This window comes from Drosophila novamexicana, unplaced genomic scaffold (assembly GCF_003285875.2).
Source record: "Drosophila novamexicana strain 15010-1031.04,08,12 unplaced genomic scaffold, DnovRS2.1 tig00000308-arrow-arrow-pilon, whole genome shotgun sequence".
Lineage (NCBI taxonomy): Eukaryota > Metazoa > Arthropoda > Insecta > Diptera > Drosophilidae > Drosophila > Drosophila novamexicana.
Genome location: NW_020824799.1, coordinates 136,071 through 148,261, shown reverse-complemented (window position 1 = coordinate 148,261; position 12,191 = coordinate 136,071). Strand labels below are relative to the sequence as shown.

The following is a 12,191-nucleotide window of genomic DNA, read 5'->3' as shown; positions in this document are numbered from 1 at the left end:
TTGTGGTTTCGTTGTTACTTGTTTTCGTCTTCTGCTTTTCTCCTTTTGATGCAGCAGCGTAGCGCGCTCTTTCTCTCCGCCGCTCTCACACGCTCTCAATGCATGACTGCGCATTGGAAGATTACGCAGAGTGAAAGGGATTTCAAGAAATGATACTCTTTGGAACGATTGGGCAGAATTAACGCCAGAGAGCGATAATGCACAAGAGAACAGCGAAAAGTGAGCAGAGAGCTGTAAATGCGAAAGAGAATGTGTAGTCTAGCATTTGGGCGCATTGAGCGTGAGGAGTTCGGAATCAGATTGCTGCAAATGAAATATCTACACACAATGTTCTTCTCTTGGTGAACGAAAAGAATCAAGGCATGAATGAGGAAGGTTGCTTGTTGTAATCATCACAGAGGACTCGGAATGGTTCATGAAAGGCATATTTAGTTCGACACAGTTAAGATAGGAATAGAGGTGTATAAGTTATAAGTCTGCGATTAATTAAAGAGGGAAGATCAGGGGACTACATATTTGAGTATGACGGCAACAAGAATTTCTTTTCTCTGTAAATTCAATTCTGTTTTGATTAATTGAATACTGTGGCGATTAAAAATTGTAATCAATCTTTTTTGTGTGCGGATCAATAAACTCCTTGGAGTTGATGAGTTTATGATCAAGACAGACAACTAGATCATTAATTTCATTAGAGAGAGAGAGAGAGTTTCTATTAAAAGTCATCAGGAGCAGTCTAGATGTAAAAGATTTATTTGACACCAAGAATGTAAGGCATGTACTATAATATATTAGAGCAGGCCACATCCTTATATGCAAGGCACAACAGTTCATTAGTCCATATTCAGGGAAGATTATTGATGATTTACATGCAAAAAACTTAAGGAACTAGACCAAGAGATAGTTAAAGGAACTATGATAAAGAAATTTAAATGCCATTATTGAAATTATTTAATGTTCAGTTCATTATCCATACATATTTTGACTTTATTGAGATCACTTGTTTTGTGTCTTTTTTTCTTCTTTTCTACCTTAAACACGAAATCGAAATATACAAGAATTGTTGATAGTTCGAGTTCCTATAAGCTTTTAGCTAGTCGCCCATTTCCGTAATTGTTTTATTTATAAAGTCGCGATAAAAGTTCACGCTCATATAGACATCGGGCATCAGTTTGTTACCACATTCATATGTCCATACGCTGACGCCGCACAGTTCACCCCGGATGACCAGCGGCCCGCCGGAGTCGCCACTGCAGATCGTGCGACCGTTGTAGCCGGAGGCGCAGAACACGTTGCGTGGCATTTTGCGGCCCAGCTTTTGGTTGCATTCGTCTTTCGAGATGAGAGGCACCCTTATTGTTCGGAGCGTGTTTTTGGTCCTGGTAAATTCGCTAGCGCCCCAGCCAGCCACGGTGGCCATAAGTCCGGCTGACATTTTCCGTGTGCAGAGGGGCAAATAGCTAACTTCTGGAGTTCTGATGGCGTTTTTAACCTTTATCATGGCAATGTCGGCGATGTACCTTAACTTATTGTAGCTCGGATGCATCTTTAGCTTGATTACGAAGTTTATGATCTCGTCAGGATAGAAAAAGGTCTCCGAGTTTGTTCGACCGGCGATCACGTGAAATTTCGTATAGTTCTCGTTTTCGAAGCAGTGAGCCGCAGTTAGAATGTGGAATTTGGTTAAGAGGCTGCCAGTGCAAGTCATTTTACTGCCCTTATAGATCTGCACTGCATAGCCACCCAGCTCCTGAATGCTGGTTTCTCTACCCGAAAATACCCTGGCCTTGACCAGCTGCTTATCGGGTAGTTCAGTTGTCGCAATAATCGGTGCGATCAATAGACTTAATATCACCGGAATAGGCTGCATTTTGAGCTGGGTTCTGTTTGAAAGTGTTTGACCAAGTTAGAACTTCTTTCATTGGCTCCTGAGTGACACACAAAATTGTTTGGATATGCTTCAAGGGCTTAAATATATTTGATATACTACGCTGTGTAACAATCAAAAACTAAGAGATATATAAGAGGTATATACATTCCACCTTTTTATTAAAATAATAGTTTATTAAGTTTCATCAAAAAAGAAACCTATAATAACTTTCTATGATAAAAATGTTATCATTTTTCTAAAATATAATATTTGAAAAATTATCACCATATAGAAAACTGTTTGTTCTGACAGACTGTATCATTGACTGAATGACTGACTGACTGACTGACTGACTGATTGATGATCAACGCACAGCACAAACCGTAAGAGTTAGGAAGCTGAAATTTTGACTTGCCTTACCTTATGTGATGGAAATGCATGCCAAGGCTGGGTTTTGGGAAATACCAGCCGCAAGTAAGGGAAAATCGCGAAAAACGTTTGTATGAAACAATTTTTTGTTATTATCCGTTCGAAAATCATTTTCACAGATTTCTGTTCGATTTCATTTGAGGGGTGGCATACACTTTTCGGAAAATCCATTCTTTCTCGGTATATGAGGGTCAAAGATCTGGTTTGTAAAATTTCGTGTTCCAAAGATCTTTACGAAAACTCACCCTTTTTGTGGAATCAAAGTCCTTGGTAGAAAATGCGATTGTTGGCAATTCCATTCGGAAAAATCGGAAAACGGTGATGTGAAAGTTATTTGTTTACCATCCGATAATTTTCAACAAACTTTGTGAACATTTTTCTGATATGCATTTCGCACTTTTTGCGAAATCGATTATTCTTGAATGAGGAGCACGGGTAATTAAGGAATGAAACTTTAAAGAAATCATTTATTATAAAATATTTGAAGTCAACATTTGCCGGTTAAGAATTGTTCCAAAAATCAAGTGTTCCGTTCTCCATTTAGCTTTTGTGTCAATTCGCCATGGCCTTTTCTATGAAGTCCCGATAAAAGTAGGCGCTCATATAGACATCGGGCATCTCGTTGTTGCCGCACTCCCACGTCCAGGTGCTGATGCCGCACAGTTCGCCGTTGATGACCAGCGGCCCGCCGGAGTCGCCGCTGCAGATTGTGCGCCTGTTGTAGCCGCCGGCGCAGAGCACATTGTTGGGCATCTGGCGTTCCATCTTCTGGTTGCATTCGCTCTCAGAGATGATGGGCACCTCCATAACACGCAGCGGATTGTTCTGCAGGGAATATTCGCTGTTGCCCCAGCCAGACACTGTGGCCACATTGCCTGCTGATGGCTTTACCGAGCAGAGGGGCAAGTAGTGCACATTGGGTCCCCGAAGGGGCGCACTTACCGCCACCACAGCGATGTCCGCAACGAACTTGGTTTTCTGATAGTACGGATGTATCTTCAACTTAAGCACTAAATTTTTCATGCTCTCTGTTGCAAAATAATTTCTTGGCACTGTCTGGCCGGCGATTACGTGATATTTTTTATAAGCCGCTTGTTCGAAACAGTGTGCCGAGCTGAGAATATAACGGGCGCTGAGTATGCCGCCGCCGCACACTAACCTATGGCCCAGGTAGATCTGAACGGCATAGCCGCCGAGCTGTTCGATGGTTTTCTCTTGGCCTCCATAAATCCTTGGCCTGACAAGCGTTCTTTCCGCTAGCTCAGATCTTGCAAGGAGCGTCAGATTGAGAGCTAAAAAAATGATTGCAGAAAACATTTTGGATTGTTTCCGGTGCCAATTTTCACACTTAACTGTTGGCTCCGTCATAGCTTCTAGGTTCAACTTATTCTATTAGTTCCACTTTAAAGTCTTAAATTACTTGAGTTATATCAATTTTTTCCAGTAACTGAGCTCATGCTCACATCGATGTCGAGTCGGCAAGTTTCCAAGAAGAATCCCTTGCTAAAAGTGGAGCGGGGCATGGAGATGGGTGGGTTAAATTAACCCTTTTGCCTTTCAGAATTTTCATTGGTGTTGTTGGACTTGTTAGAAAATCGCCGCACGTTTTGTTGCCAGTACATTTGCAGTTATGTGCTCATAGCGCACACGCACACTCTCACGCACACACACACACACACACGCATGTACACACTCAAATGGATACAAGGATATTCTATATAGATGTAGATGTGCGTGCGCCTCTTGCCAAATTGTCGATTTTATTATTTGTGTTTATATGATTTTTCAGCTGTTCTGCATTTTAAAGTGCCTGCCAGCGGGTGTACACGTACAAAAAACAGCACTAACTTTATGAAAAACGTATGTCTTCTCGTAATTTCAGAAAATATTTTCTTAACATGTGCATCTTACTGTCATTGTTTTATAAACAGAAAAAGTTTCTTTAAAACAAAATAAATGTACAAAATTGTTATTTTTATGTAGATTTACCTAAATTTATTGCAAATTTTTTCTGAGTGTAAGCCTGCAGGGGAAATGCCGCATAGCTATGGCTGGCAGGGGCATGGTCATAACATGCGGCGCGCGTTCTCAGCCTCATTTCTTATTATAATGTGAAAAATATCCTTTTACAAATTCAAAACGTTGAAATGTGTGCGATTTCTTTTGTTGCCGCTTTTAACTGCCAACATGTGTGTTCGGGTGTATGTGTGTGTGTGTGTGTATGTGTGTGCCGCTCTGATACCCGCGTGTATTGCTGGCATGGCAGTTGCCAGAGAGAAGCACGTCCTCGCAGAGCGCACGGATATGTTGTCCTACTTATTGAGCTGATGCTTCAGAATATTTATCATTTTGTGTTAAAATATTTTGCGCATCATTTCGCTGTAATTTTCTACATGCTGCATTAGTTGCCTCTTCCTTCCTTCACAATTGATCTGCCCACTCATTGTTGTTGATTGCAGCTGAAGCATTATCTGAACACGGACAACGAAATCTTCTTCGAGCAGTCGTCCAGATTCGATTTTAATTTAAGACTTTTCTAGTATTCGCAAGCTTCACTAACAAAAATGCATTTATTAATATTAATTTTTTTATATTTACATTCAGTTGAAATTTCAGAGATTATTTTTTAAGACGTTATTCCTAGTACGCATATACCAATCACTGCAGATTCATATTTTCTCTCTTCTATTTGAAGAAGCAAAAAGCGTCTTTTTATAAACAAGTACTGGGAAAACAAAAGAATATAATTTGAAAGAAAGAGAGAGAAAGAGAGAGAGAGAGAGAGAGAGAGGGAGTGACAGGGGGAGAGAGGGAGAGAGAGAAAATACATTCAGGCAAGAGTTTTGTTTTAACATTTTAATTTTTAATATGTATAATCAAAACAGGGCAGCTTGAAAATCGCACATTAATTTATGAGAATCGCAAAGTAGGGCATTTTTACAAATACTTTTTTTTTTATAATTATTTAACATCGCATACATAAATACAATAAGTGATGAAAGCTTGATATTCAGTCAGTAAATCAGCTATCATGGAAATTTAAATCGCCCAAACTAAATTTAAATTTTATGAACGAGCTCTTATTGCATTGCAATACTACAGAAAAAAAACATTTAAAATTTTGCAAAATTCATTTCGATTGCTTATTTTGCTGAAAGAGAAAAACAAATATAAAAGGAAAAATAACTCAAAAGCAGATTTCGCAAACAGTCATAGAAACTGAACGTGTTTTGCAGCTGCTTTTATTAGTTTAGTTTTTGAAATTAAATGTATTTGCATGTCATATGCAATTGGGCACATATGCGTCTGTGAACGATAGCCTCTTTTTTCTTTTGTATACCCTGTACGCACGAAGTGGCCAGGAGGGGTAAATTGATTTGGATAATAAGGGAGATATAAGCGATAATGTGAATAATCCTAATCAGCATTAAAATTGTATTTCATGTGTTAATTTGCTTGCTAAATTTGGTTAATTCGAACCGGCAGTTGGTTCCTTTTTATACCCTGAACCCATTAAAAATGGGTATAAGTATAAGCTGTCCGTCCGTCCGTCCGTATGTATGAACGCAAGGATCTCAGAACCTATAGGAGCTAGAGGAATTATAGATGTATATGCTCCTAGTTCCTGCGCAGATCCAGTTTGTTTCCGATAATCGATACCTTACTCCGTTTCCAAGCAATCGATAAAAATCGATATCGATATCATGTTTTTTGGGCAATTTTGGTAAATAATAAGAGCTAGAGTCATCAAGCTTGACATATAGCTTCTAAAAAAGTATATATATATTCATTTGATGTTGGAAGAAGAGGGTTCAGGGTATCCCCTAGTCGGGAGCTCCCTACTAGAACCTCTTACTTGTTTTTGTTTTTAAATAGTAATAAAATAAAGAAAAGGTTAATAACTAGAACTATTTTCTATCTTTTGTATTTGTTGCACCTTTTGGCAAATTAGAGTCAACTCTGGAACCAAGATAAAAGAGTTAATGTAAAATGTAACTAGATTTTGGCTACATTCACATTTCACATCGGCTGATGATTACAGAAGCTTTAATCTATATTGTGGGTCAGAGGGTGCCACATGCATGTGTATGTGAGTGTTGTGCATTTAGTTCTGACTACAGGGTATCATTTTATGCTTCTTCTTGTTTGACTGCGTTATAATACTGTTGCTTAGTGCTGATTCTTTCATTTTGTTTTTCACATTCTTTTTTGTTGCATTTTAAAGTGTGCAATTTAATTGCTTTTTGGGGTATTTTGTTTTTTATTGTGTTTGCTAGGCAAGTTTTTCATTGGCGAATATGTCAAAAATGCTTGTCGTCTGCAAATTTGACCATTGCTCTGCAGCAGCAACAGCAGCAACAACAACTATTACAGTAACCGTGGCAACAACAACAAGCATATAAAGGAAAATCGAGTGCGAAATGAAATTCACGCAATGCAGCAGGAGATTTATACACACTTTGTGCGTATGTGTGTGTGTGTGTGTGTGTGGCTGAGCTACAATAATTTGCTTTTAAGCTCAGGCTTCTAGCTTTTTATTGTCTTTGTGCATACATATGACACGCCAGCGCTCTCCTCTGCCGACCTGGCCACCGCCCCACCCCTTAGCAGTTAGCCAAGCAGCTGGCACCCCAGATAGCCCGAGTGTCCCTAGTGTCAACGGAAGCCCGTCGCAATGTCGGTTAGTTGAGTGCCATCGAAATTCCGGATTTAACAGCAAAGTAACCAAAATGCAATTGTTTTGCAATTGGCATTTTGACCACATTCTGACACTCTGGCCATATGGCCAGCGAGTGTCAACAGCGGCGACTGTAAATTGCCAAAAACTATATCCATATATATGTATTCGTGCAATACAAAACACACAAATGTAATGCATAGATGCATGCATACGTATGTAGCTCTGTCAGACGTACGTATACGTAATTTATTTAGCATTTCAAATATTTTCACTGTTCGCAGCTACACTGCACAAAAGCATTAGGCAGCAGTCAGTTGCGGGGCGAGCTTGCACTCTGTCGATATATGTTGAAATGTCCTTAATTGAAAATGAATTTGGTTTTAGGAAAAATGTGTTGTTCTTGTTGCCATTGCTGTTGTTGTAGCTTCTGCTGTTTTTCTTTTTTTTTTTTTTTAACTAGTTTGGAACGTTTTGTGTTTTATCTGCATTTGACGCCAAGCTGGAAACCAACGAAATGTTATCGCATTGTGGGCAAGCTGCAAGCTACATGCGCCGTTTGGTTGTGGGTGGTGGTGGTGGTGCAGCTGCTGCTGCTGGTGGTGGTGGTGGTGGCGCATACATATTTGCATATTTGCAAAGGCCTGCAGCGTAGACAGGCCAGGGGCCTGGTATGCTATTCTACACCACAGCTGCGTTGTTGTTTACTTAGTGTCGCCGAATCTGGACAGCATGGAACGGGTTTGGTTAAGTCGAAGAAGGGGCTCAGAGGGTGTGCTGCATACACACACACACACACACACACACACACACACACACAATTGCCAAAAACAATAGCCGCTTAGTGTGCGTTTCGTATGCGAATAGTCAAATAAAAATACACATATTTGAATTCGACAACGAACGAGTTGCCTTTGCTCTCCGCCTGTACCTCCGCCTCCGTCAACGCCTGCGTCGGGCTCAGTGTCCGGTCTCTTGTTCTGCATTTGATGAACGTACCAGCAAAATGCAATTGTATCTGTATCTATAACTGTAGCTGTGGCTATATGTGTATCTGTATCTGAGTATGCATTTATTTTGAATGGCACAGTTAGACAAATTGCACTAATGAGCGGCAGAAATTTTGCATAGACAAATGGCTGACCAACCAGACCAGCTTCTACAGTGCATATATGTATGTGAGTAGAATATATTTTGGGTTAAATGTGCTAGGCACACGTTCTTCACACGCTATACACGGCAATCTTCCGGAGGATCCTATTCTACGGGGTCCCAATAGGAGAAGATGTCTATATTCCTTCCATTGAGGCTCGAAATACTTCACTCCAAAATATTTCAGGGCACCCCGTAAACCTCCGACAACTGTAGTGTAGAGAGTATTTATCCCTCTTGAAACTCGTTATGTCATTCAGAATCTCGGTTTGGATATTGACAGTCGGGCTTAAACAAGATAACCTCATGGGAGGCGGGCTCATTGAATGTAGCGCTGTATTAGGAAACCTCTTACACTTCAATGTAAGAATAACTATCTATGATTGCCAGCAAGCTACAGATGCTGGACGAATCCAACTGCGTTGTAGTAGCCCGGGCCATTACTAGATACTGGCTGCTAGAGTAGAAGTTGCGATGCAGAAGAGCAGAAAGAGCAGCAGCAGATTCCACTTCCTCAAAATCATTCTCATTTATGATCTTACCAACTAAAGATCCATTTTTGGCTTCATCCGTGTGGAACTAAGTGCGCCCTATATTGCTCATATTATGCTCTGAGAAAGGGAATATGGATCAGAGACCAACTTTGGGCTAATCTTAGGTCGTGGGCAACCTGCCCTCGTCTACCGCACCAAACTAACCTAACCTTTCCTGACCTAGAGCTTGATGACAAACTTAAATTATGATGCACTTAGCTGAAAAACACTTCAGTGGGAACCCACAAAAAATAAGCCACAAGCTCAGCCACTCTACTAGGAAAGTTTTCACGCACGGTCGCCTCTTTCACGGAGCTGTGACTGCGACTGTGACATTTTTTGCGGCTACTGCAGCTGCTGTTACTGCTACTGCTACAGCCAGTGCAGTTGCCATTTTTGCTCATTAGAGTAAATGCACTTAATTAGAGCATGAAAACCGTTTGGGGCTAAGCAAAAAAGAAAAACAAAGGACAATTTAGAAAAAAAAAAAAAAAACAACGAACCCAACTAAAGAGTGCTAGCTGAGATGATTACGCTGTTGTTAATAACAAACATGGTCAAAATGGAGTCAGCATAAAAAAGAATACAATACGTTTTGCTGTTAAATACGCTGTAAATTAGCGCAAATAAATAAGAGGATAAACGTAATGCGACAAATGGCCAAAAGTAGTAAACATTTCCCTAACAATGTTGCGCATTTCGCTGGGTCCCTAATTTCTGTTTTATATTTGCATTCCTGGCCGGTTCTCTCGCTCCTCGGCCTCATTAGCCGTGAGTGTGGCCAAACAGATAAAGCAGCCAGTTTGATTACAACCATTAAAATTCATTAGCATTGATTGCACGCAATGCGCCTGCCATAGGGCCAAACATTGTTGCAAGCAAGTATCGCAGCAGGATATCAGCACGCCTCAATTTTGTTGACTGTGCGTTAAGAAAGGACGAAAGCGCCTATGAAATAAAATCAACCTTTGAGCGCAGTTGAAAATATGAGTTTAAATATACCATTTAGAAACAAGAGTCCAACTTTTGAAATGAAAGAGTTTGTATATTGCTTACAGTAGGCGTCTGCCAACTCGTTCCATGGTCATTCACATCAAATCGATAACTGCGCTAGTAAATATCGGCACAGGAATCGATAGAGTATCAAAAGCATCAATAGACTGTGAGTTCCTGAAGCAATCGAGCAAGTAAAAATGAAAGAAAATACTTAAGATATAAATATCTAGCTAAAATTAGCATCCTTTACGAAATGAAACTACTAATCGTTATCAATGTTTGTATAAACCTATATAACCCTACTAACCTGTTCTTTTCGTACGTCAATTTAAATTTCTTTCTCAATTTAAATTTAGGTTAATTTTAAATTTTGGTCTTGGTTTCCATGGTATTGTTTAGATGTCAAGTAGCCAGTGCTATATAAAAGGCTTAGGTGATAGTTATGACTATATTCTATACCTATAATAACAATGTAAATAAGAAAAATAATATGTTACAGTTGATCTTCACAATTCAATATTTAGGTTATATGCGGTGTATAAGTTCACAAAACTATCGGTCCACATAAATCGATCCCTCAATCAAGCCCTTCTCCAAATTATCTTAAGATATGCCCAAAATGCCCGATTTTGTTAAAAGTTGACAACATATAAACATCACTAGCAAGTTAATTTATTCGTTCTTGCTATCAATTGGTATGCATAGTAGTCCGGCAGGGTATTGCATAGAACACAAGTTCCTTCCACAGGATCAACCTCAAAGTGACCATGCAAATGTTCATCATGCTGTCCATTCCATTGTTCAACTTGTTTCTCTTTGCATCTGCAACTGGCAATTGACTTTGACTACTCCTGCTGTTATTTTCAGGGCTCAAGGCGATGCCAGAGTCAGTGGCAGTGTGCAAGTGAGTTTGCTGCGCTCTTTTCATTTTCTTCGTCGTTTAATTAACTAAAAAATTGCTTTTTATACCCTGAACCCAGTGAGCATGTGCGAAAAGGGTATAATGAGTTGAGTGCAAATGTATGCAAAAATGACCACACCCATATCTCGGCGAAATCTCATCTAATTTTCCGAAGTTTGGCTTTTTCTTCATGGTTTTCCCTCTAGATTAATGTGGCATTCAAATCTCGACACCGATTTTTTAGTCGAAATTCATGTCCAAATCTTACCCCAAGATTCGTATATAGACATGGGTCAAAAATTACCACCCTCATTACTCGGTCAAATCTCATCCGATTTACACGAAGTTTGGCTTTTTCTTCGTGGTTTTCCCTCTAGATTAATCTGGCCATCAAATCTGAACACCGATTTTTTAGTCGAAATTCATGTCCAAATCTTACCCCAAGATTCGTATATAGACATGGGTCAAAGATTACCACCCCCATTTTTCTTCATGGTTTTCCCTCTAGATTAATCTGGCATTCAAATCTCGACACCGATTTTTTTGTCGAAATTCATGTCCAAATCTTACCCCAAGATTCGTATATAGACATGGGTCAAAAATTACCACCCGCATAGCTCGGTCAAATCTCATCCGATTTCCACGAAGTTTGGCTTTTTCTTCATGGTTTTCCCTCTAGATTAATGTGGCATTCAAATCTCGACACCGATTTTTTAGTCGAAATTCATGTCCAAATCTTACCCCAAGATTCGTATATAGACATGGGTCAAAAATTACCACCCTCATTACTCGGTCAAATCTCATCCGATTTACACGAAGTTTGGCTTTTTCTTCATGGTTTTCCCTCTAGATTAATCTGGCATTCAAATCTGAACACCGATTTTTTGGTCGAAATTCTTGTCCAAATCTTACCCCAAGATTCGTATATAGACATGGGTCAAAAATTACCACCCGCATAGCTCGGTCAAATCTCATCCGATTTCCACGAAGTTTGGATTTTTCTTCATGGTTTTCCCTCTAGATTAATCTGGCATTCAAATCTCGACACCGATTTTTTAGTCGAAATTCATGTCCAAATCTTTCCCCAAGATTCGTATATAGACATGGGTCAAAAATTACCACCCCCATAACTCGGTCAAATTTCATCCGATTTCCACGAAGTTTGGATTTTTCTTCATGAAGTTTGGTTTTTTCTTCATGGTTTTCCCTCTAGATTAATCTGGCATTCAAATCTCGACACCGATTTTTTAGTCGAAATTCATGTCCAAATCTTACCCCAAGATTCGTATATAGACATGGGTCAAAAATTACCACCCCCATAACTCGGTCAAATCTCATCCGATTTCCACGAAGTTTGGATTTTTTTTCATGGTTTTCCCTCTAGATTAATCTGGCATTCAAATCTGAACACCGATTTTTTAGTCGAAATTCATGTCCAAATCTTACCCCAAGATTCGTATATAGACATGGGTCAAAAATTACCACCCCCATAGCTCGGTCAAATCTCATCCGATTTCCACGAAGTTTGGATTTTTCTTCATGGTTTTCCCTCTAGATTAATCTGGCATTCAAATCTCGACACCGATTTTTTGGTCGAAATTCATGTCCAAATCTTACCCCAAGATTCGTATGTAG

General features: G+C 39.6%; 2 protein-coding genes across 2 annotated transcripts; both read right to left on the bottom strand.

The window, feature by feature from the left end:
• Positions 1 to 930: 930 nt before the first annotated feature.
• LOC115759596 (trypsin-3) lies at positions 931 to 1,904 on the bottom strand. Its single transcript, XM_030700567.1, has one exon. It carries the CDS (start codon positions 1,865 to 1,867, stop codon positions 1,091 to 1,093), a length of 777 nt encoding a protein of 258 aa, XP_030556427.1. The 5' UTR covers positions 1,868 to 1,904; the 3' UTR covers positions 931 to 1,090.
• An 831-nt stretch (positions 1,905 to 2,735) lies between these two features.
• On the bottom strand, positions 2,736 to 3,679 carry LOC115759606 (trypsin-3-like). The gene has a single exon (XM_030700576.1). It carries the CDS (start codon positions 3,662 to 3,664, stop codon positions 2,849 to 2,851), a length of 816 nt encoding a protein of 271 aa, XP_030556436.1. The 5' UTR covers positions 3,665 to 3,679; the 3' UTR covers positions 2,736 to 2,848.
• Positions 3,680 to 12,191: the final 8,512 nt, after the last annotated feature.